The sequence below is a fragment of the Mirounga leonina genome, unplaced genomic scaffold, assembly GCF_011800145.1.
Source record: "Mirounga leonina isolate KUSES-001 unplaced genomic scaffold, KU_Mleo_1.0 Mir_171, whole genome shotgun sequence".
Classification (NCBI taxonomy): Eukaryota; Metazoa; Chordata; class Mammalia; order Carnivora; family Phocidae; genus Mirounga; species Mirounga leonina.
This window is the reverse complement of record NW_023270436.1, coordinates 6,051,433-6,075,806: the sequence shown is the minus strand read 5'-3', so window position 1 is coordinate 6,075,806 and position 24,374 is coordinate 6,051,433. Positions and strand designations below refer to the sequence as shown.

General features: G+C 44.4%; 1 protein-coding gene across 1 annotated transcript; it reads left to right on the top strand.

Annotated features, from left to right (window-relative positions):
* Positions 1-911: 911 nt before the first annotated feature.
* TCTN2 (tectonic family member 2) lies at positions 912-23,899 on the top strand. Its single transcript, XM_035016859.1, has 18 exons — positions 912-1,082; positions 1,227-1,334; positions 1,816-1,904; positions 2,725-2,920; positions 6,209-6,309; positions 8,913-9,109; positions 9,574-9,700; positions 10,483-10,624; positions 11,855-11,920; positions 12,682-12,816; positions 13,071-13,148; positions 15,645-15,725; positions 16,542-16,653; positions 19,147-19,253; positions 21,874-22,027; positions 22,773-22,898; positions 23,049-23,137; positions 23,369-23,899. The coding sequence occupies exons 1-18, from the start codon at positions 1,001-1,003 to the stop codon at positions 23,470-23,472; spliced, it is 2,094 nt and encodes a 697-aa protein (XP_034872750.1). The 5' UTR covers positions 912-1,000; the 3' UTR covers positions 23,473-23,899.
* Positions 23,900-24,374: the final 475 nt, after the last annotated feature.

Here is a 24,374-nt window from a genome sequence, read left to right as displayed (position 1 = left end):
CTAATACGGCAAACATTTATTTGGCATTTGCTGTTGGCAGGTATCATGCAGACGTGCAGCTCCTCTCAGCTAACTGGCATACCATCCCTCTGAGAGCTAACAATGAGTGAACATTTATTGAGTGCCTACTGTATGCCAGGCGTTGGTCTAGACTCATTAGTATGTTAGTTCATTTAATCCCCACACAATCCTATCAGGGAGGGACTAATCTCTCCCTTCTTTGGATGAGGAAACTCAAGTTTGGAGAGGCTAGATGAGCTGCCCCAGGTCACTGAACCGCGGAAGGAGGGAGAAATCCCACAGCGACCTCAGAGCCTGCACGCCTCGACACGGAACTGTAATAAGGCGTGGAATGCTTTGAAGCTATTGACATAAGAATTCAGATACTTTGGCATCTGTCCTAACGCTGGGCAAAACGTTTTGTATTCTTTGATAAGATCTGCTTTCGGAGTGCTGACAGCTCTGTGCAGCTTTCTGCAGCTCTGTGCGGTAAAAACCACACAAACTCTTAAAAAAACACTGGGAGAAGGATAACAGTTCAGCAGCGCTACACAATTGCAGCACTGCAGCCTCACCCCCTTTTTGTCTTTCTCCCAAAGTCCCCATAAAAATCAAGTTCATTAAGGAGCGTGTTTAAGAAGCCAGTTCCCCTGGGCTCGCTCATGCAGTGTGACTGAGTTAACTCTAGGCTGGGGGAGCTCTTTAAACTGGACGCAGACTCTCACTTTTTCCTGATCCCTTGGGTTGCGATCGAGGGCCCAGGGCCTGTGGGCGGGGCCGGGTTGCTGGGGCCCGGGCCGGGGGCGGGCTCTCTCCTGCTGTCCGCCCAATCACCGCCCGCCGCTCTTCAGACCCGCGGCCGATTGGCGGTTGCCATAGCTCCGGTTGGCTTGACAGGATGGCGGCGGCGGGGCGGCGCGGGCCGGGTCTTCGGGTCCCGTGCTTCCCGGCTTCCAAGGCGGGCGGGATGCTGTGACGCGAGCCCCGCCAGGCCTCAGGCATGGGGTTGCCGCCGCCCTCCCCTCTGCTCTTGGGGCTCCTCCTTCTGCAGGGCGTCCTGAGGCCGCTGCGGGGGGACCTGGGTGTGTACCGCAGGACAGGGGCCTGCAGGCCGGGGGTGGGGGAGAGTGGGGGCTGGGGACGAGGCGTTTAAGGGGCCGGACTTGGGACTCCTCCCGGAGTCCTTGCAACTAGTAAGTCCGCCCTTCCCCTTCCTTCCCGCCTAGTTTTCATTCCTGCTTTCATCCACATGACCGGCCCCGCGGTCAGTGCGTCCCTGGTCGGAGGCACCGAGGATGTGACCGTGTCCCTGGCCCTGCTGCAGGACAAGGAAGGTAAGACGTCGGGCCCTTCCTTTGGGGTGGCGTTTTGGGGGGCGCAGGGCCAGGCCGCCCGAGGAGCCGGCGAGGTGGCATCGCAGGAGGTGGCGTCCCCGGGGTGCCCGGCCGCCGTCCCCTGCAAAGTCGCCATGGGAGCAGGGGTAGGGGGCTGCTGTGGACCAAAGAGGACCAACGGACAGGCTCAGGGATAGAAAGCTTGGGACAATAATGGCTAGCATTCACTGAGCTATCTGTCCCCTGTGCTTTATATGCATCCCCACATTTTCCTAGTAAGAACACTAATATCCTTTCATGCCATTTAACAAATGCAGACACTACAGTTCAGAGAGGTTGTCACTTTTCCGAAGTTGCACAGCTTGTGGTGGGCCCAGTCCTGGGCTTGGAAAAGGATTCCCTCCTAGGGAGCCTGATTCCAGCGTGCACACCCTTAGCTGCTGAGCAATACGGCCTTGCCTCCTAATCTTCTCTCCTAAAGGATTATTGCCGGTTCCAGCTTGTGGAGTGCTGACCAATGAGACAGAAGACTGGAGCTTGACTGTGACGCCCACTGTGATAAGGCCAGAGGTAAAAATGTTCTTGGTAGCACCTGCGGAGACCCACAGTTAGTGTTTCTGCAGTGCTCTCGTGGTTGGACATGATAGAGTTTTCTCTGGGCTTGGAACTACCATGAAACTGGGGGTTATCAGATCTACAGGCACCCGCCCAGCCCAGAGGTGCTAACGCTAGGGTCAGGGGTCCTTGGACGAGTTTCAAGAAGTTTGTGAACCTTCTGAAATGATCTGTAACATTATATGTGCATTTTGATGAGAGGGTTGGCAGCTTCCATCAGATTATCAGATGGACCTGTGACTCAAAAATCTTCATGAACCACTGACCTCACCCAGCTCTGAGCTTACGTGTAAGGATACTGAAGCCGGAAGAGATGAAATATCTTCCATTTAATAAATGTTTTATTGAGTGCCTAGTATGTGCAAGACACCAACTCTGGAGATAAAGGCTGAGAAAGGCAGACTTTACTTGCATCCCAGGAACTGGGGATTGTTCTCATTGACTTTTTGTGTGTGTATTTAATTTCTGCTGATATGCTGGTAGGAGATAAAGAAAGTAAAAAGACGTGGACACACTGAGTTAATTTACCAGACAGACCTGTGTTTAGTCTTCTCTATCCAAAAGTGGCTTGCTTTTCTGTTAAACTGAAGATAAGGAATCAGGGCTTGCAACAGGGTGGGATTGAACAGAACGATGTCATCTTTGTGTACAGTTCTCCTTTTGTAAAGTGAACTGAGGCTGATGTGTGATTTTATTGTGTTTTCCATTATGTGTTCTTAAAATGATTCACGCTGTGTTGAGTCACTTTAAAAGAGACAGCGTATTTTCCTTTCAGAATGCGTTGGATGTGACAGTGAGGTTGAAGAGGGGATGGCAAAGGTGTTCCTCTAATGAGATGGGTTCCTTCTCAGAGTCCCCGTGTGTGGTCCAGACTCTTCTGGTTTCAGCATCTCGCAATTCATCCTGTTTAGCCCATCTACTCATTCGAGCGGAAATTTATGCCAACTCTTCTTTGGCCCATAATGCATCAGGCAAGTAAAGTCTTTGATGGTAAAAACATTCATGCCAAACATTATCTGTTGGACTCAAAGCATGTGCCACGTGATCTGTGCGCTCTGCTCTTGAGTCAGTCTTGCTTTTCTAAACATACTTCCCTTTTGTTTAATTTTCTTATTTTAGAAATTTTCACTTTGTCCTATTTTACTTAATTAGGATCTATTTTATTTTACTCTAGTGTTTGTGTCCTTGTAGACTGCCTTCAAGGGAGAAAGTGAAGTTTGTTTCTGTGTATTGATTCTTGTGACCCCATCTTGAAACAAAACCAAAAACAAAAAAGCAAGGGAAAGATTAATGGAGGAGTTTACAAAACAAACAAGCAAAAAAACCCACAATAGATTTTCAGTGAAAGCTTTTGCCACCAGCTGCCTTTCCAGAGGCGGCTTCTTAATTTATGGAAGTGCGTGGCATTCTCTTGTTTAAAAACAACACACACACACACACACACACACACGCAAAACACACTGTTTACTATTCTATACCTTTTAAAATAAATTCCATATAAATGTAGGTTCGCCTCGTTCTTTTTAATAGCTGCATGGTATTCCATTGTGTGGAGAACCCTTGTTTACGTGACTGGCCTCTTCCTGCTGGAATTGAAGGCACTTCCAGCTCGTGATGTGTAACCAGCACTGTAGAAGACGTCACCGCGCACATGTGTGTTTAGACTCGAAAGTGGTATCGTGTCATTCTCCCTTTCCCGTGGCAGTGTTTTCAGAACAAGAGAATGTAGGGCGCCTGGGTGGCTCAGTTGGTTAAGCGACTGCCTTCGGCTCAGGTCATGATCCTGGAGTCCCTGGATCGAGTCCCGCATCGGGCTCCCTGCTCGGCAGGGAGCCTGCTTCTGCCTCTGACCCTCCCCCCTCTCATGTGCTCTCTCTCTCTCATTCTCTCTGTCTCAAAATAAATAAATAAAATCTTAAAAAAAAAAAAAAGAACAAGAGAATGTAGGTGTGCCGGTGGGTGGTGAGGGGTCTGCTCTGATAGGTGCCACCGCCATGCCCCCCGTCTCCTGCAACCAACTCCAGCATCTCTTGCCTTTCTGGTCATCTGGGATGAAGGGAGATGCGTTCCTCCTTAGTAGCAAAGGTCTGTCACTCTGAGACTCCCACACCGTCAGTTCCCTCATCACATGCCCTCCCTGTTGTCCTCCGTGTGATTTTGGAAGTGGAGGAGGATAGGGTAAGTTAAGATGGCGCCATTCAGCGGGCCACTCTGCCCTCAGTGTGCTGGCATGGAAGGGTCTCCAAGATAAATCGCCAGCTGTGGAAAGCAGATGCAGATGGGTGCCTACAGCCTGGAATGAGAATATATATTTATATGTGCATAAAGAAGTTCTGGAAGGCTATCGAGACGCCAACCATGTGAGACCATTTGGGAGAGTGGTGTGGGAACAGGAAGGGGCCAGCTGTGAGGACTTCACCGTGTACCTTTTTTTAGATCCTCTTGAATTCTTTGAACATGTGAATCTGTGACCTATTTAAAGGTTTAAAGTTTCGTTTCTAGAAGAAAAAACAATCTCTAATGTTTAAAATTCAAAACAAACCAACAAAATAATATCCAGTGGGGGCTTAAAAAAAAGTATGGGAGGGATTAATGGTAGCCCTACCATTCAAAGTGGTGGCTTTTTTTCTTTTAAAAAATGTTGTTTTGACTACATTTAGGTAATAAATAAAATTTCTTTTAAAAAATATTCACTACATTTAGGTAATATTTCAAAACGTCTTTGTACAAATAGCCAAACTTAGGAAAATTAGAGTATTTGTATACTGGTAATTATGAGATGTCTGCTCTGATCCCATGAAGGTATGAAACGTTTTGCACCCAGTCAGACAGAGCTCAGAACAAGAAAAAGGATAGAAGGACAGACAGGAGGCACATGGTATGCCTCGTAACAATGAAGCTAGCAAATGGCTGAGGAGACATAGATAGATACACAAACATCGATCTATATATCATATAGTAAAACCCTATTCTAAAATGCCTTGCTTCCATCCCATGGGTTTGATTGTGCTGATGGTCAGAGCCTTGCCTGGTAACATAGTCTGTTATTCAGACCTTCTCCTCATTTCTGATGCCATTGACATACTGGGGTTCTACTATACTATAGCATAGACTATGTAGTTAGAGGTTCTTTAGAGAACTTCAACTGTCATGTCATTGAAGTTAACTGTTACATAGAGTTTAAAGAAATAATCGCTGCAGGGGCTCCTGGGTGGCTCAGTCGTTAAGCGTCTGCCTTTGGCTCAGGTCATGATCCCAGGGTTCTGGGATCGAGCCCCGCATTGGGCTCCCTGCTCAGCGGGAAGCCTGCTTCTCCCTCTCCCACTGCCCCTGCTTGTGTTCCCTCTCTGGCTGTCTCTCTCTGTGTCAAATAAATAAAATCTTAAAAAAAAAAAAAAAAGAATCGCTACATAGTTTTTCAACATGTACCAAATCCTAGGGCAAAAATAAAATTCAGGGGGCGCTTGGGTGGCTCAGTTGGCTAAGCCACTCTTGATCTTGGCTCAGGTCTTGATCTCACAGTCGTGAGTTTGAGCCCTGCATTGGGCTCCACGCTGGGTGTGAAGCCTACTTAAAAAAAAAAAAGTAACATTCAGCAGACTGAAATTTTACCCAATAAATTATTGCAGAGAAACTGGAAACATTACTCTCTGGATTCTGAGTTAGGTTGAAATGGAATATAACATATTCCTTTTCCAATCCATGTAAAAATTAATTTCCTCCACACTTTCACACTTGAACCAGAATCAGGATGTGAAGAGTCGGGTCGGCAGTGCGGTAGGATATGAGGTTGAGCAGGTAGCGTGATTAGATATAATCTTGTGGCCATATGCCCCAGATAAGCTGTCTGAAATGTCACCGTAGTTTCGGTTTTATGCTGGAGGAGGTAATGAATTTGAAGGAGTCAATGCTTAATGTCAGCCGTGTTATGAAAGGGATTGTTCAGCATATTGAGAAATAAAATCAGTGCATTACATTTATCCCAACTAGTCAGTTTTAGTCACTTGATTATCTTTAAGATCAACCGTGACTTTCAGTTTATTATAACTGGCGTATTTTCCTATATTTGGGTTTTTGTGGGCGTAGTAGATAACAGGCCTCAGATAGGGTTTACGCATAGCTCAGGGATTCCTTAATGTGTCATATTTGGTCCTGGTGATTTGTAAAACAATGATTCAGCTTTCTTTTGTGTGTCCAAAACGTGGCAGTGCTTTGTCAGTGTTTCATAGCTGGACTTCTCTGTTGTTTTTACTTTTCAGAGAATGTGACTGTAATTCCCAACCAGGTGTATCAGCCCCTTGGTCCTTGTCCTTGTAATCTGACAGCCGGGGCCTGTGACGTTCGCTGCTGCTGTGACCAGGTGGGTATGTCCTTTCTGATCATGGGCACAAAAGTTCTGATACCCGAGAGCATGTGAAGAATACCAGCAGTTCTCCATCCACAGCTTTTTGAGGGACGGGCTTTGAAAACTGAGATTGTGTTCTGTGTTGCAGGTTGTTTTCAAATTGAGTATTTTCTTGTCTAGTCCCATCGGTCTAGTTTAGGGAAGGAAAAAATGGATCCCTTCCGATAAAATCAGGATTGAGATGATTATACTGAGAGGGTGGTGTTACTGTCTTATTGAGAAGCCTCCATGGAAAGGTAAAAAGGAAGGAAAAGACACTGTTTCAGTGATTTTTTTGGGAAATCTGTAGAGGTGCACAACCCTCATGACAACCCCATTTGAGAACGTTTCCATCACCTCAAAAAGAACCCTTTGTGCCCCTCTGCAGTCTCTCCCGTGCCCGCTGCTCATCCCAGGCCCCTCTTCATCTGCGCTCTGGCTCTATGGGTTGGACTGTTCCGGACACTGTGGATTCCGACAGCCTGTGGCCTTCTGTGTCTGGCTTCTCTCAGGCGGCATCTTGTTTTTAAGGGTTCCACGTTGTGGCAGGTTTCAGTGCTCTGTTCCTTTTTATGGCTGAGTCACATTCCATTGCAGGGATAGACCACAGATTGCCAATCCGTTTAGCAGATGATGGACATTTGGATTGCTTTCGCTTTTTGGCTGTGATGAATAAAGCTTCTGTGAACATTTGTGTGCAAGGGTTTGTTTGGACATGGGCTTCCGTTTCTCTTGGGTGTAGTACCTAGGAGTGGAACTGCTCTGGTCTATGGCAACTGTATGTTTAACCTTTTGAGGAACTGTTTTCCGAAGTGGCTGCACCGTTTTACATTCCCATCGACAGTGTGGAAGGGTTGTGATTTTTCCCATGTCCTCACCTACATTTGTTACAATAATCTTTTTGATTTTAGCCATCCTCCTGGGTGTGAAGTGGTATTTCACTGTGATTTTGATTTGCATTTCTGTAGTGGCAAATGATGTTGAACATCTTTTAATGTGCTTACTGGCCATTTGTATATCTTTGAAGAAATGTCTATTTAGTTTTTATTTTTTTTAAAGATTTTATTTATTCATTTGGGAGAGAGAGACAGAGAGAGCACAAGCAGGGGAGAGGCAGAGGGAGAGGCAGAAGCACACTCCCTGCTGAGCAGCAGGCCTGACGCGGGGCTCGATCCCAGGACCCTGGGATCATGACCTGAGCCGAAGGCAGACGCTTAACCATCTGAGCCACCCAGGCGCCCCAAGAAATATCTATTTACACCCTTTGCCCATTTTTTAATCGGGTTCTCTTTTTGTTGTTAAATTATAAGAGTTCATTGTGCCTTCTGGATACTAGTCCCAAATCAGGTATGGGATTTGCAACAAACATCCCCCACTGTGTAGGTCGTCCACTTTCTTGTAGATGGCATTTGAAGCCCAGAAGTTTTGTAATTTGATGAAGTCCGATGCGTCAATTTTTTCTTTTGTTGCCGGTGCTTTTGGTGTCTTATCTAGGAAACCGTTGCCTGATCCAGGTCAGATACGTATTTCTAATCCTTCTTTGCGACTTAAGAGCAATGAGAGATGCGAAAGAGGCACATTTACTGGGACCCCAGTCACTCCCATTTGCGGTTGAGCGCAATTATATCGTGGTTGGTTTCATAAAACAGAAAAGGGAAAAGTAGAAAGGAGAGCTTAGGGCCTTCATTTATATTGTAATTGTCATACTAACAATTGTACTTATAATAACAATTATATTTAATTTAAGAATACAGCACATGATAAATCAGTATCAGTAGAAATGTCAAGATGGTATTCTCTTCCTCTGTCTTCCAGACTGCAGTGCTGCACCCGGTTTCTAACTTCTTTTGTGTTTGTCGTATTTGGTATCGATGTACACGGCACCAAGCACTGGCCTTGCTTAGTCCTCTGGATCAGTGATGTCATCTCATAGCTGCTACTTACCACGTTAGACACGATCAGTTGTTTAATTTGAATTGTTCTTGTTTAAAATTTATTTTTCTACTGTCAGTAAACAAGGGATTCAGGGCATACTTTTAGCTCTCAATGCCATGTGAAACAGGGAGGAATATGGATGAATAACCAAGTACAGGAACCAAGTCACTTCTTGATGACATTAATTGGGTCGTGTTCTCATACGGACCTTAAGGATTCTTACAGAGTTCGTACTGTTTGCCCTGACTCGAAATGTCTTTAGGTTTCTCTGGGCTAGGGATTTGGATGGTGATGGCAATTAAAAAGAGAGGAGTTTACTCTGTTTTATTCCCCAGTTGGAGTCTATTCCATATTTTCTTCTCTTCATATTGTTTTCTTTCTTTCTTTTTTTTTTTTTTGTGGGCACATCTTACGTCTCGAGTAAGGATGTGGTTCCCTGGAAGGTTTGAAATTCCTGACCTGGAGGCTCATTATGGAATTGAGAGAAATTCTAGCAGGATTTTACTTCCTGTGAGCACAAAGCGCTCGTAGCCTGGACAGAGACTACGTTCCACGCCTCTTCAGCGGCGTCCTGCTCGCCTGAGAGCTGAGGGGCACCACAGAAGCTTCTGTCTGCTCACTGCTCCTCTGCGTTTCCTTTCAAGGAATGCTCGTCCGATCTAACAGAGCTGTTCAGAGAGGCCTGTTTCACCGGCGTTTTTGGAGGCGACGTCAATCCGGAGTTTGACCACCTGTGCTCCGTGCAGGAGACCCCCGGGGCCCCTGGCTGGTTCCCGTTCCTGTGTGTGCAGTCCTCGCCGGCCAACTCGCCCTTCCTGGGCTACTTCTACCACGGCTCCGTGTGCGTGTCCGGGCGCGGCCCACGGGTGCCCACGGCCTCTCGCGGGCCCAGGCCTGACCACCTCCGTTCGAGATTCGGCCCTAGATTTCTGTTAGCAAGTTTATTTTGCTTTAAGTATTTGAAAGAATTGGGCTTCACTGAAGAGAAATTGTTGATACCACAAACAGTTAATAGTGATCATCTGGGTTTGGGGAAGGAGTGCTGGGCTCCCGGGGTCTTGATTTTCTTTCTTGTACCTTCCCCTGATGTTGAAATTTTACACCTGTCTTCTTCTTATTATTATTGAAGTAGAATTCACGTAACATAAAATTAACCTCTAACTGCTTTCAAGTGTATACCTCTGTGGCTTTTAGTCCACGTATTATTTTTGTAATTAAAAAAGTAAAGCAAAAATTAAAAGAAGAATTGTTTTTAGCAGATAATAGCTGCGAGTATTAGTGGTAATCCTTCTCATTGATTTACAGTTCCCCTCGGCAGCACGCTTCCTTTGAAGTGCATCTGCATACTGATCTAAGAGACTTTTCAGACTTTGGTTACAAGCAAGGAGATCCGATCATGACTGTAGACAAGGCATATTTTACCATTCCGCAGGTAAGAATTTCAATTTTAATGTGCTAGGGGCCTTTGATATTTTTTCCCATCCTGTTGTTAATTGAATTTCTGCACTCAAAAAGTCTCATCCTAAGTTCCTTATTTTTCTCCTGTGGAATTTCCAGGCACTCAACTCTTTATGGTCTGTGGATTTTATTTTTAACAGCCTCTCTTAAATTAGCCACTGATTTTGCTAAATCTCAGAGTGAACTTAACAACCAAAGACATTCTATCAATTTCCATGGAACTACAATTATGCACTTCTGTTAGTTTAACAGCCGATTTCCAGTAAGCTATAAGTATATAGTTTAATATAATATTCCAGAACTTTGAAAATTATCTCAAGGCTGTGGAGTTTTATGTGATCTTTGTTTTTTTTTTTTAAGTCCAAAATCATATATCTGTGGGAAGAAAACATGGGAGTCTAAACCATCTCTCTTCGCTGTTCAAGGACTCCATTTTTATGGTTTTAACAAAAATCTGGTTGTCCCGAGGGAGAGAAAATGAAGTTGAATATAATCCTGTTTCTGCAAAGTAAATGGAGCAGGGAGTTTTCTTTGTTTTTGTTAAATACTTCTACTCCTCAACCAGTGGCTTCCAGACTTTGATTAGCAAATGATCTACATAGTCTATTTATGGGTCATCTAGTCAGTGAACTCGTTATTGAAACTAACCCAGCAGGAGGAGCAGGCTGCAGAAAGCAAGTCTGTATGGGACGCTGACCTGTATGTTCTGACTTGAAGAGAGGTCATAGCCCTGCTGGGATTTCCCCTTGCCCTCAGGTGTCCCTGGCTGGGCAGTGCATGCAGAACGCGCCGGTGGCATTCCTTCAGAATTTTGATGTTCGCTGCACCACTAGTTTGGAAGCATACCGAGAGCAAGATGGTATTATCAATGCGAAGATCAAGAATGGTGTGGTAGGAGGTATGGTACATTGGTTTGAGAAGAGAACGTGGGGCTCCTGGGTGGCTCATTCGGTGAAGCAACTGACTCTTGATTTCGGCTCAGGTCATGATCTCAGGGTCGTGGGATCGAGCCTTGCGTAGTTGTCGGGCTCTGCGCTCAGTGGGGAGTCTGCCTCTCAGCCTCTCTCTCTTCCTTTGCCCCTCCCCATGCGTGCTCTCTCTCTCTCCCTCAAATGAATAAATAAATCTTAAAAAAAAAGGAATACAGACATGAATGTCTACATAAACTGTGATCTCATGAGGATATAAATCACTTCTACTGGATCAACTTAAAATATCTGAACTGCCAATTGAGGAAAATGTTTTCTTCAGAAGAAGTCCAGTTCCATAGGGCAGCATGTTGATGCTAGTTCTTCTTTACAACTGGAGGTAAAACTCACATAACATAAAATTATGTTAAAGTGGACAGTTCAGTGACATCTAGGACCTTCACAGTGCTGTGTAACCACCCCCTCTGTTCAGTTCCAGAACATTTTCCTTCCCCTAAAGGAGACCCTATACCCTGGCCCCTAGCTGTCTCTATGGATTTGCTTGTTCTGGGCTTTCCATATAAGAGGAATCCTATAATAGGTGGTCTTTGTGTCTGGCTTCCTTCACTTAGCATCACGTTTGCAAAGTTCACCCACGCCGTGGCACGGACCAGAACTCCGCTCCTTTCTGTGGCTCGGTCCTAGTCCATCCTGTGAATAATTGTGCCACATATGTCAGCCGTTCATCCTTTGATGGGCATTTGGGTTGTTCCCCACGTTTGGCGGCTGTGATCGTGCTGCTGTGAACACTGGTGTGCACATGTCTGTTGGGCTCATGTTTGCATCTCTCTCGGCTGTCCACCCAGCAGTGGGGTTGCCAAGTCGCGTGGTGATTGACTTTCTGAGGAAGCACCAAACCGCTTCTAGAGTGAGCGCACCATCTTCCGTTCCCACTGGCAGTGTCCCGCATGTTTGTTCCTACAGGAGAGTAGCTCTCTGCATCTCTGTCACTGACTGGAATCTCCTCCTCAGCCTTTACCAGATGCCAAGGACAGTGGGGTTCCCACGGCTGGCATTTGGGGAGTGGGAGAGAGGTTGGTAGCTTGCACACAGGCTGGGCGCAGTTACCATAGTTGCCTGATAAACTTTCCCTTGAATAAGTAAACACGATCGTGTTGGCCCATGTCGTCCTCGGGAGGCTAACTTCTGTATCTTTTCAGGCATCGTTACACCAAAAGTGATCTATGAGGAAGCAGCCGACCCAGACCGATTCATCACCGGGACAGGTATTTGAATTAACGCTTTCATATGACCTCTACAGAAATATGTAGGTCATTTCTTATAAATAATACGCAGTCCTAGAGGAAAATAGATTTTTATGAAGAATTTAAGGCGGTTCACAACACTTAGAGTTTTGTCTGCTCCACATTTGGTTTGCTCCTTACTCCGTCTTGCCTTGCTTCTGAGAGTGGTATCTGCCCATCCGCACAGCCCTGAGTTCTGTGGGCTCCAGGGTCCCTGCTAGTTTTCAGGGCCTGTGGACCTTTTCTGAAATGTTGTTCAGGGAGCCAGCATGTAGGCTTCTTGCTCTCTTTTCTTCTCCTTTTTTTTTTTTTTTAATAACTAAACTTTGCAGTTTTGATGCAGCCAAACAAGTTATTCAGAGTTTGGCTAATAGTACCAGGACTTTTGTTGTGCATGAAGGATATTTGTGTTTCCTTACAATGTGTTGAAATTCTCAAATGTATTCATTCATCAGATCTTAGCAAAGTACCTACAACATAGCAGTGAGCTAGACATCAGGCCTCGGCTCCTATGGGGCTGACATTCTGTAGTCCTTCATCTTTGACAAATATTTGACCGAGCGTGTGCTGTGTATCGAGCTATGAGCCGCATTCTGGGGGTATGGAAATGGAAGGAAAGGGCAGACTTCACCCAGGACACTGTGATGCTCTCGAGGAGGGGGCCAGTGCTGACTTGGTGGGGCCAATAACAGACTTGAACCCAAGGAGGGTCGTTAATTTATGAAAGTATTTTTTATTTGCAGAAACACTTTTAAGCAATGAATCAGCCTCCAGAAACGTGAATGTGGAAGAACATTATATTTTCAGATGGAATAATAATACAATCAGCGAAATAAATGTCAAAATTATTAGAGCAGAAATTAATGCCCACCAGAAAGGTAACTTTGTTGAGGGCAGTGAGAATGTTTTCAGCTTAAAACATTTTTTTTTCTTTCTTTACGATTCTCATAATTATTACACATAAAACTAAGTCAGACTTGTTTCTTATTTGTATTTGTGATTTAATAGAAAACATTTTTTTCTTTTGCATGTCAAGATGTAATTATAAGGTAAAGAAAATAACACTATGAGGGATAATTTCTTTTCCTAGTGAAATGGTGCACATTATATTTTTATTTTGTTTTATTTCTAGGGAGCATGACACAGAGATTTACAGTAAAATTTTTAAGCTATAATAGTGGTGATGAAAAGGAATTTTCTGGGAATCCAGGTAAGACAGTGTATGTCAATTGCTGATCCTACAAACATATTTTAATTCAATTCTCTTGTGCTACAGTGATTATAACTCACTCTCTCCAATTTTAGTTTGTGACTCTAACCTTTCTCTTTCTCTTTTGTGACACTGTATTCTTTTTCTGATAACTTTTTTTTTTTTTTACCAGACGTGTTGTTAAGTGTAGTTGTAAATGCAAAACATTCTTTCTCTTTAGCTACTAGTCTTTTGAAAAAAAGATAATGCCAAATAATGTTGGTAAAATTAGCTTTTATAGAATTAAGAAGCTATAGATGATGGGTTCCTAACCTGGGGTTCTGTGGCGAGACTTCACAGGGACTGTGAACTTCCGGTCATGTTGTGCATTTTGTGATTATGTACAAATATAGCATCACCTGATTTGTTGTGTATTTGTTTGCTTCTTTAATTCACCGTTGCCTCCTCAGCACCTGGAACAGTAGGGAGGACTGCACGTCCAACATGCCAGCCGCTAGCCGCGCAATGTGGCCAATGGCATATGTGGAAATGGTAATATTTGGATATATTGAGTTGAATAAAATATATTATTCAAATTAACTTCATCTACTTTTTCTCTCTTTTTTTAATGGGGCTACCAGAAAAACATTTTTAAATGTCTAAAAAATTCTAAAAATGTGTCATATTTTAAAATCACATATGTGGTTTGCATTATATTTCTCTTTGGCAACACTGACTTGGACCATAGTAGGTGTCCAGTAAATATATGTTGGATAAACTATCATTGTTTTTTTAAAAACTTGTTTCTTCCTTTTACTACTCTTCATTAGGCAGTAAGTAACCATGAAGGAACAACTTTTTAAAGTTAAAGTAACTTTTTAGTTTGCGTGATTCTCAGTATTTGTATATGTTGATTTAATAATGCATTTTCCATTTTACTTATATATATATTTTTCTTTTAAATGAGATTTTAGTGTACTTGTTAATGTGGAATTTTGGATTTTATGGTTGGATTTCAAAGCAGCCTCCTGGAATTTAAGGGTTTTCACGTCATTATTTAATTTCACAGGATTTCTGAGAAACACCATCAGAATATGTGAAAAATGTTGACGCTCTTGTCAAAAAAGAATGAATTGATTACGAGCCAGAACCAGTCAGTCCGTGAGATAGTTTGTGTCTACGCAGCCATTCATTCTCTAGCACTTTCCAAGGCAGGAAGGGTTTTAGGAGGAGTACACTACATGGGCCCGATTCTCAAGGAATTAATTCTCTTACTTGGAAAGACGGCACCAGGTCATAGAGACAACAGAGAACAATACAAGATAATGAATAAATGTGTGCTGGACTCACGGACAGGCATTCTAGAACTTCAGAGAAGTGGAATGTTGACCGTTCACCTACACTTCCCATCCTTAAGGACCTGTGTGAAGTCTCTGGTTTGTGCAGGTTCTGATCTCAGTGCTGCAAGAAAAGCAGAGTCACAGTTCTGCCCTCGGCAAGTTTCTATTCTGGGCTGTGTGGAGGAGATTGTACCTTGGAAAGCAGATAGTGCGGGCTGGGAACAGGAATAACCTGGGGGCGGCCAGGGAGGCAGCAAGGAATGGGAGGTGTGGGTGGGCAGCGATGAACCCTGGTTCAATTCCGGCTGGTTCAGGAATGCTGAGCAGTTACGTGGGAAACACAAGCACTAGGCGTGAACCCTGATTGCATCTTGGTTTGTAAAAATGGCTCTAAAACATGTTTTTTTGGGGACACGTGGAAATAGAGGTATGAACTGGATATACTTTGATTATTGGGAATTATTCATTTTCTCAGGAGAAATATTGGTATCATGGTTATGTAGAAGGATATCCTTCATTTCAGGAGATGTATGTTAGAGCTTTTAGAGGTGAAGTGTCAAGTCTACAACTTATTTTCAAAAGGTCTTGCCCAAAATAAATATGTATGTATATGCTTATGTAATACAGAGAAGACCAATCTGGCTGGAAATTCACGGTTGTTGATTTTGGGTGGTATTCCTTTCAACTCTTGCGTACATGTGAACATTTTCATAGTAAAAAAGTGGAAGCAGTAAGGCAGGCTAATAGGAGAGAACGGGAATAGGACCTGAATCGTCCCGGGGTGGGACTGATTTACCAGAGTGTTCCATCGAAAGGTTACTTTGGTGTAAGTCTCCTTTCAAAGCGCCTGGGACCGACCAGCAGTAGTGATCATTCAGCAGTACTTAGTAACTGGCCTGCTTGGCGTTTGATTCCCTGGTGTGAGGGCCCTGGACTGACTCTTGCCTGCTCGTGTCTTTTCAGATTTTAATTTCAAAATTTATTTTAAAAAGTCACACAAAAAGCTTTGTTAAAAAAAAACAAAAAAGGAAAGAAGATGGTTTCTCTCAAGTGTATTCTGACAAAGCTTTGCCTGTATGTTTCCTTTCGTTGCATATTCCTCTTTTATACTATTTGATGAGGAGGGGTTGCTATGTTAGGTTAACTTTAGCTACCTCTCATTATTGTGTTTGTCTAGGTTACCAACTTGGCAAGCCTGTTCGAGCTCTAAATACCAACAGGATGAATAATGAGATGACTTTATACCTTTGGCAATCGGGTAATCTGGTTTGGTAATATGATTTGCTCTTTGATAAACTAGAATTGGAAATACTGCCTTATTTTGATTCTAATCAAGTAGTTAATCACTTTAAATTCTGGTTGGTTTATTTAGCTGGGGGTGAGGGTGGGGAGGGTGGAGGAGATCATGCTTCTACAGCTTTCTTTAGCTTGGTTTTAAATTGAACATTGTTTGCTCCTGAAGTGCTGGTTATTTATAAGAGAGATTTAAACATGGGGTTGGCTGGGGTGCCTGGGTGGCTTGGTCGAGCGTCTGACTCTCGATTTCAGCTATGATCTCAAGGTCATATCTCAGGGTCATGGGTTGGAGCCCTGAATCCAGCTCCGTGATCAGTGGGGAGTCTGCTGGAGATTCTCTCTCCCTCTGCCCCTCCTCCTGCTCACACTGGCGGCTCTCTCTCTCTCCAATAAACAAACAAAATCTTTAAATACGGGGCTGGCTGGAGAGTCTCTTGTCATTGTTGCCTGTAGCCCAGGATGCTGCTAATTGGAGATTCGACCATAACTTTGTTCCAAACAATGGAAAATCTTTGCCTTGGTGGTGAGTGCCCGCATCTGCCAGAAGGCATTAACTTTCATGTTCAGAATAAACCATTGATCCTGGGCCAGGTATTCTGATATAGAAAGGCGCCTTTGTTCAGCTTTGAAAGGATTAGAGTAACAATGACCTCAGTTCTTGAGAAAATTGGAAACTTTATTTCTACTGATTGTTTTCTGTTTTCCAAGAGAAACTTTGAAGTAAATCTTTACTTTCATTTAGCAAAAATGGTAAGAGGATAATCTTTTTATTTTCTAGCTGGAAGGGGTTTGTGTGCATCAGCAACTTTCAAACCCATTTTATTTGGAGAAAATGCACTATCTGGATGTCTTTTAGAAGTTGGGATCCATGAAAACTGTACTCAGCTCAGGTGAGCGTATCATTGGCGAATCTGCCTGTGTTTTGAGTGGTTTGTTTAAAATGAATTCACCCCATGAAAACTAAAGACAACATGAATGTGAAAAATTGCAGTCTGCATAACACACTTGTGTAAAGTGGTAGTGGACAAAAATTACAGTTTCTTTAGAACTGTTTCAGGGGCGCCTGGCTGGCTCCATCGGTTAAGCGTCTGACTAATGGTCTCAGCTCAGGTCTTGGTCTCAGGGTTGTGAGTTTGAGCCCAGTGTTGGGCTCTATATTGGGTATGGAGCCTACTTAAAAAAAAAAAAAAAAGAATTGAATTCTTTCTTGGGACTAGAGCCCTTTTATCCATGTTTATGCAGTTACTCTGCTAAAGTCTGTTCATTATTAGAACCCAATACTCTTAGAAGCGTAAAAAGGACAGGAGGCAGGGCACCTGGGTGGCTCAGTTGGTTAGGTGACTGCCTTCAGCTCAGGTCATGATCCTGGAGTCCCAGGATCGAGTCCCACATCGGGCTCCCTGCTCAGCAGGGAGTCTGCTTCTCCCTCTGACCCTCCCCCCTCTCATGTGCTCTCTCTCTCTCTCTCATTCTCTCTCTCAAATAAATAAATAAAATCTTTAAAAAAAAAAAAAGGACAGGAGGCAGATATAACTCGTGTGAATAACACTGAAAGAATACATAAGCCTTGGGGCGCCTGGGTGGCTCAGTCGGTTAAGCATCTGCTTTGGCTCAGGTCATGATCTCAGGGTCCTGGGATCGAGTCCTGTGTTGGGCTCCCTGCTCCGCGGGGAGTCTGCTTCTCCCTCTGCTGCTCCCCCTGCTTGTGCTTTTGCTCTCTCTCTCTCAAATAAATAAATAGAATCTTAAAAAAAAAAAGAATACATAAGCCTTGTTACATGGTGTATAAGGAACTTTGCACTTAATTGTCTGGGTGGCATTTGGAAGGTGTGTTTATGGATATGCATATGCATTCTTTTTTTTTTTTTTTAAATTGAGGTGAAATTCATGTAAGATAATTAACCATTTTAAAGTAAATAGTTCGGTGACATTTAGTGCATTCATGATGTTATACAACCACTACCCCTATTTAGTTCCAAAACATTTTCATCTCTGCAGAAGAAAACCTCTGCCCATTAACTATCCCTCCCCGTTCCCCCCTCGCCCAGCCCCTGGCAACCACCCATCTGTGTTCTGTCTCTAGGGATTGACCTATTCTGGACATTTCATATAAATGGAATCCTACAATAGGTGGCTTTTTGTGTCTAGCTGCTTCCACTCAGCTTAATGTTTTCGAGGTTTATGCGCGCTCTAGTAGGTGTCAGTGCTTTGTTCCCTTTCGTGGCTGAATCCTGTTCCACTGTACGGCTCTACCACGTCTTGTTGATCTGTTCATCCATTAAGGGACATCTGAGTTGTTTCCAGCTTTGGCTGTTGAACAATGCTGCCATGAACGTTCATGTGCCAGTTTTGGTTTGAGTCCCTGCTTTCAGTGATGTTGGGCGTATACCCAGGGTTATATAGTAACTAGATGTTTAATTTTTTGAGGAACGACCACATCGTTTTCAGTGGCTGCACCATTTTATATTCCTACCAGGAATATGAGACGGTTCCAATTTGTCCACATCCTCCCAACACTGGTTAGTTTCTGTTGTTTTGATAGTTGCCGTCCCAGTAGGTGTGAAGTGGTATCTCGTTGTGGTTTTTAATTGCATCCATTCTTACACCCATTTCATCTATAACACATCCTGAGTAGCGTGGTTCTTTTGGGAGCTGAGAAAAGATGGGGAGGCACTAAGCAGGGAAGTAGATTGCAGGTGTAAGTTACCCGCAAAGCTCTTGGTCGTGGGGAATAAGGCTGGAGTCTGCAGTCTCTCCCCTGAAGTTTATAAGATTTGTACCTGCCAAAGGCATCACCAGAAAGGAGGGATGCTAAGTTTCAGTTGTTTTTTTTTTTTTCTAAGAGAGGGAGAAGGAGAGAGAGAAGCCCACGCAGGCTGCAGTGTGGGACACAGCGCAGAGCTTGATCTCACAACGCTGAGATCACGACCTGAGCCAAAATCAGGAGTCAGATGCTCAATGACTGAATCACTCAGAAGCCCGCTAAGTTCTAATTTTTAATCTTCACTTAATCTTCTGGCGCAAAATTCTAGCTAAAATATTTAGGTTCCTTTTGCTCTTGGATCCTTCTGGCCTATAAATTTATCCTGGTAACTTGGTATGTGATCTACGCACCTCCCAAGTTTTATGACACTCAGTGGAGCCTGTAAACTACATGATACCAACATTTAAAATCCAAAGTAAACGACTGCTTCTGTATGTCTTCCCCTGGCGGCTCAGGTCCATCCTGGACGGGCCATGGAAGAGAACGCAGACGCCCAGCCAGCTTTTAATGCCACTCCCTCTGGCAGATTTTAGTTAGGCCCCCTGCAAGCACAACCTGGAAAGGACTTCAGGATGAGAGCCACTGGCCATGTGCTGAGAAATGTCTTACTCTCCTGCAGGGAGAATGCTGTCGAGCTGCTTGACTCATTAATACAAGCAACTCATGTTGCGACGAGAGGCAACTCTGATTACAACCATCCTAGTGACGACTGGCTCGAAATAATCCGTAAGTCACAGCTGCAAATGTGTGCTGCATGTACCTTGCTGCTAGGAGTGCACGGCGCTGGCCGTGCGTGGGAGCCCACGGGATGGGTCTTCCTCCTTTGCTGAGGCTCAACTGACGTTTGTTTAGAGGTTAGCTCTCTGGGCAGCAGGCTCTTCACATCCTTTACCTCTTCTTCATGATGCCTTTTGTGTTTTTTTTGTGCTTTTTTTTTTTTTTTTAAGAGGAAATCCACATGAAGTTCAGATTGCCCAGTTGTTTTATGAGCTAACAGCCTTTGTAAAAGGAGATCTAAATGAAGATTGAAGATTTTCAGTGCATTTCAATTTGCTTTGCTGTTTTCATTTGCAAGGAATATAGGCAATCGAGACCGGACTTTGTAATTTATAAAAGCAATGTTGTTAATTTAAAATAAGGTGATTGAAAAGATGATGCTGAGTGAAAGAAGCCAGACAGACATGACCCCAAACTGCACGGTGCCATGTGTATGAAAGGCCCAGATCGGGCGGATCTGTCGCCACAGAGAGCAGATGGGTGGTTGCCAGGGGCTGGCGCAGGTGGGAGCAAGTGAGGAGTGACCGCTGATGGATACAGGGTTTCTTTCTGGGGCAGTAAAAATGGAATTTGGTGATGGCTGCGTAGCTCTGAATATACTGAAAACTACTGAATTGTACACTTTAACTGGGTGAATTGTATGGTGTGTGAATTGTCTCTCAGGACAGCGGTTATAGCAGAAAGAAGTGCAGGGGTAGCAGATAAGGGTAGCAGGCCCCACCCAGGCCGGGTAGAAAGGCTGGAGTCCTGGGCCTTTGGGCGGAGGCATTTGCAGCGTCGCGCTGGCAGGGGATCGAGCGCGAGGAGGTGGGGTGCGCGAGGCCCAGGCAGTGGCCGTGAGCCACACTTCCTCGCCACAGCAGGCCTGGGGTCACCTTCCGATCTAAAACGTCCGTCTGGCCGCCACTGAGCTGTCGCTCACTCAGCTCGTCAGGGCAGAAGCTCGAGGGTTCAGTTGGTCGTGGCGGAGCTGGACCCCAGACCCAGGCTTCCAGCCTCTTTGCTGGCTCCCTGGCTGGCAAGTCAGGGGAGTCTTGAGTGTGGAAATGTGCCAACAGGACAGCTTCTGCTAGTGCTCTGATTAATGGCATTGTCTTCTGGGGCCAGAAAGAATTGGCTCTGCAGCATCTGCTGTCCTAAGTCCCCTCCTGTCACTGAGGATCCTGCTGTGCCCCTCCCCTCTGCCTGGCTGGTGGTAAGCAGCTTTTTGGATCCTGCTTTCCATACCACCTCCGGTCACTTACGCTCAGCAGCCTGGAATTCACACAGAGGACCACCCAGACATGTGCCTGTGCTCTCCTCACCCCTCGTGACTTGGTTTGGATCATTACGACACCCGGGTCCCCAGCCCTCTTTGGGCGGTGAGGGATCATGTAATATGTCTGTGGGCCGGAAGCGCCCCATATCACTCTCTGACTTTGGGAGGGGTCCTGGGGGCCATGGGGCTCTCAGGCTGTGATTCATTGATCCTCTTGTGCCCTGCGCTTAAGTCACTAGGCCCAGAGTTAGATCCTCATTTGGAGACAGAATCCAGAGGTTGGGGCTTGTCAACCCCTGGGCTTTGCCACGAGGCCAGCTGGATGGGCTGTGGCATGCCCGACGGATGGAGGGAATGAGTCAGTAAAGCACCTGAGAAGTAGAAAGAATGGGAGGTTTCAAGACGGAGAACCCAAGGTGGTTACGTAAGTCTGAAGTGATGACATTTTGCGACCTTCATGGTGAAGGCACTTGGCTTCTATGTTGTCTCTAAGCCAAAATCAACCCTGATCCTGGTTGATAAACAGAAGAGATGTCGAATGTGTGCATTGAGGAGGAGGAAGTTGGAAGTCATAAACTGTCACCAACTTTCAAGTCCCTCCAGTGTCCCCTCACAACATGCCACCCACCTCCTGTAGTTATTCATTTCTTATTCAGTTGTATTCTCTTCCCTTGTGTTACTCTATTGCTTCTTCACTGTTTAATCCATCCTAACTACAGTTGTTCGCATGGATTGTGAATGTCTTAGACGGCTTGTACTAGAGCAGCAAGAGCATGGACTCAGTCTCATGGTATTTTACTGCAGTTGGTTGGTATTTCTGCTAAAACTCTGGGGGAGCTTGGAGCTTGGGAACTGAATCAGGATGTCTGGTTTTATTATGTGGGTCTGGGATTTTAAAGTTCCGGTGACTGAACAGACCAGGAGACGTTTTGAACACAAGGGCTAGCGCAGGCACGGAGTGACGATACCGAGAGCCTGTTAGAGACGAGAGATGCCTTCATGTGATTCCTATCTCAAAACATTTCCCATTTCTTCCCCGTATCATGGCACTGTAGGAAAACTGCTATTATTCTTTCCAAAACGCACAACTTGATATTTCTTTTTTTTTTTAAAGATTTTATTTATTTGTCAGAGAGAAAGAGACAGCACAAGCAGGGAGAGCGACAGAGGCAGAGGGAGAAGCAGGCTTCCCGCTGAGCGGGGAGCCCAATGCGGCACTCGATCCCAGGACCTTGGGATCATGACCTGAGCTGAAGGCAGACGCTTAGCCGACTGAGCCACCCAGGCGTCCCTAACTTGATATTTCTATAGGTGCAGATGCCCCTGATACAGGTGCAGACCCTCCCGTCAGTGTGAACGGCATCTGCGTGGATATTCCTGCCCGGCTGCATATCCGCATCCTCATCTCGGATGCTGGTGCAGTGGAAGGGATTACTCAGCAGGAGATACTTGGCATAGAGACAAGGTATGATTGCATCTTGGGTAAGTGTAATTTAGAGAGAGTCAGTAGAGTTGCTGGTGCTCCAAAGAATAGGGAAATGCTAATGTGCAATCTGATTGTTTATGAATTGTAGTTATTAGCAACATGATTATGTGTATAAATGAAATGTGTTACAACTATGTGTATAATGGTAACTTGTTCTCACAGGTATTTATAAAGCTGTGTGTAAGGGATTCTGCATGGTGTCTCGAGGTACAAAGATGAAATCTGGGGGGGAATATAATAATCCATGCATACTGAGTAGGGAATACTGTGAGGAGGGGTTTCCCCAAGGGGAGGCTGGGGTGCAGTTGCCAGAAAAAGGGGACGGGGGGCTGGATAGGCAGAAACAACAGACGTTAACCACCAAACGGCTGGTAGCCCTCTTCTGAGAGTGATGTGGTGTGTGCGTACATGATGTGTATAGAGCACCTTCGTACTCTGCCCGGCACCTGGAAAACCCTCCAAGATGGCTAGTTGTTGCTGTTCTTCTTATTATATTGTTTGTTTTTGTAGCAGGGTGATCGGCCTGTGAGGTTCGCCATGCTACTCTCTCTCCCTGTGCATATGTTGGAAAGTTTACATCGTTCAAAGGGGGAAAAAGCACTAGTAGAATTTGAAGCTTCTTCAAGAGAATCCCAGTTTATATTGTTGCTGTTGGTTCCCTCATGCTCTTAACAGACTAGAAACGAATGGTGGATGTGTCACCTGCATAATCTTTTCCTCCCAGGTTCTCTACGGTGAACTGGCAATTCCAGTGTGGGCTTACTTGTGAGGATAAGGCCGATCTTTTCCCTGTCAGTGCATCTGTCCAGTTTATTAAGATACCTGCACGGTTACCCCGTCCACTGACAAGGTAATCCAGTTGATAACCTAGTTACCATTATTAGGAGGCAGAAAAACAGATACTTGAAAAGAAGAAGTTTATTTCTTTAATCAAGTTTGACACATTTCATCAAAAGCGTGCTTTGTTGTGCCTATTGTAATCTTCTAAAATGTTTCCTAGATTCCAGATCAATTTTACGGAGTATGACTGTAACAGAAATGAGGTGTGTTGGCCGCAACTTCTGTATCCATTGACCCGGTATTATCAAGGTAGGGTAAAGCAGATTTCTGGAAGGGTTATCATTATGTTTTGCCAATTAAAGTATTTTTAAAAAATATGTGTCACAGAAAACTTAAAACACATAGAAAGAGCTTTAAATGATTTACTAATAAGGTTGCCACTTAGGAGTGATCACTATTACTGTTTTGGTTTATTTCTACCTAATTACCAAAATAGTTAAGAAATAAGAATTGTGCTTCATTTGGTTCATTTTCTTGCAGGGGAGCCTTATTCTCAGTGCGTGGCCAAGGGCTTACTGTTGGTATCCTTCTTGATATTAGCTGCATTCCTCAGTAACCCCTGGACCAGAACATGCAAAGCTTGAAATTCATCTACCACCTGACTTCTCACAGACCACAGACTTTTGCTTCAGTGACTTGTCGTACTCCTGTGTGCCTCTCTGTAAAATTGTAATAAATGCAGTGCTTTATTTTTGTAAAATTTTTTTTAATTAAGTGCACTGTGAATTTAATTCACATATGTAACTATCTGGATGTGCAGAGCAATTCAGAATAGACATTCTCATCGTTGGATGAGACTGAGCAAAATGCACAAGAGGGTCAACTGTGTAAATAAATGTAATTAGAAGCTTTTGTGTACCACAAGTTACTAAAGTCACAGGAGTTTCGGGGTACGTATGTTATTCTTAGAAAGTTAGTATTTTCTCCAAATTTGTATGTATTTCTGATGAATTGTTTGGTTAATTTCCTCTATTCCAAAGAAAGAATTAAAAATTCTTAAAGCCTTAAAAATGTGTATACTATGAAGTGTATGTATTATTTTGTATATATACACAAAATAAATTGATGAGGGAAGATGTGGAGGCTGAGGGAGGGCAAGTTATATTGGGAGGAGAGTAAAACAAAACCAGGAGGGGAGGTCAGCAAAAGTATGATTAGGTACAGGAATCATAGACCCATGGATTTAAAATAAGCCGATTTTCAGTGAAGGATAGTTTTTCCTAGTTGAGGCTTGAGAGAAAATCCTCCTGTGGCTCCTTACGAGGGGACACACAGCATGATGCCGGGGGTTGGGAGGGAATGGATGTCTTCAACCATAGCCCAATCTTGGCCACATGGCAAATCTCTGCATTTTCTCTGTGCCCCAGACATATTTAGTCATGTTTCAGATGGATTTGGACACGGTCAGTAAACCTAATTTTGAAAAGTGACTGTCTTCCCTTTCACACTCTGATGGAATTCCTGGGGCTTCCTGACTTCCCGGACA

Excerpts from the sequence above, each read along its gene's own strand:
- TCTN2 (XM_035016859.1), top strand. The coding sequence starts at position 1,001 with ATGGGGTTGCCGCCGCCCTCCCCTCTGCTCTTGGGGCTCCTCCTTCTG. Across the intron at positions 1,335-1,815 it reads CCTGCTGCAGGACAAGGAAG|GATTATTGCCGGTTCCAGCT; the intron begins GTAAGACGTCGG and ends TCTCTCCTAAAG. Across the intron at positions 16,654-19,146 it reads GAAAACTGTACTCAGCTCAG|GGAGAATGCTGTCGAGCTGC; the intron begins GTGAGCGTATCA and ends ACTCTCCTGCAG.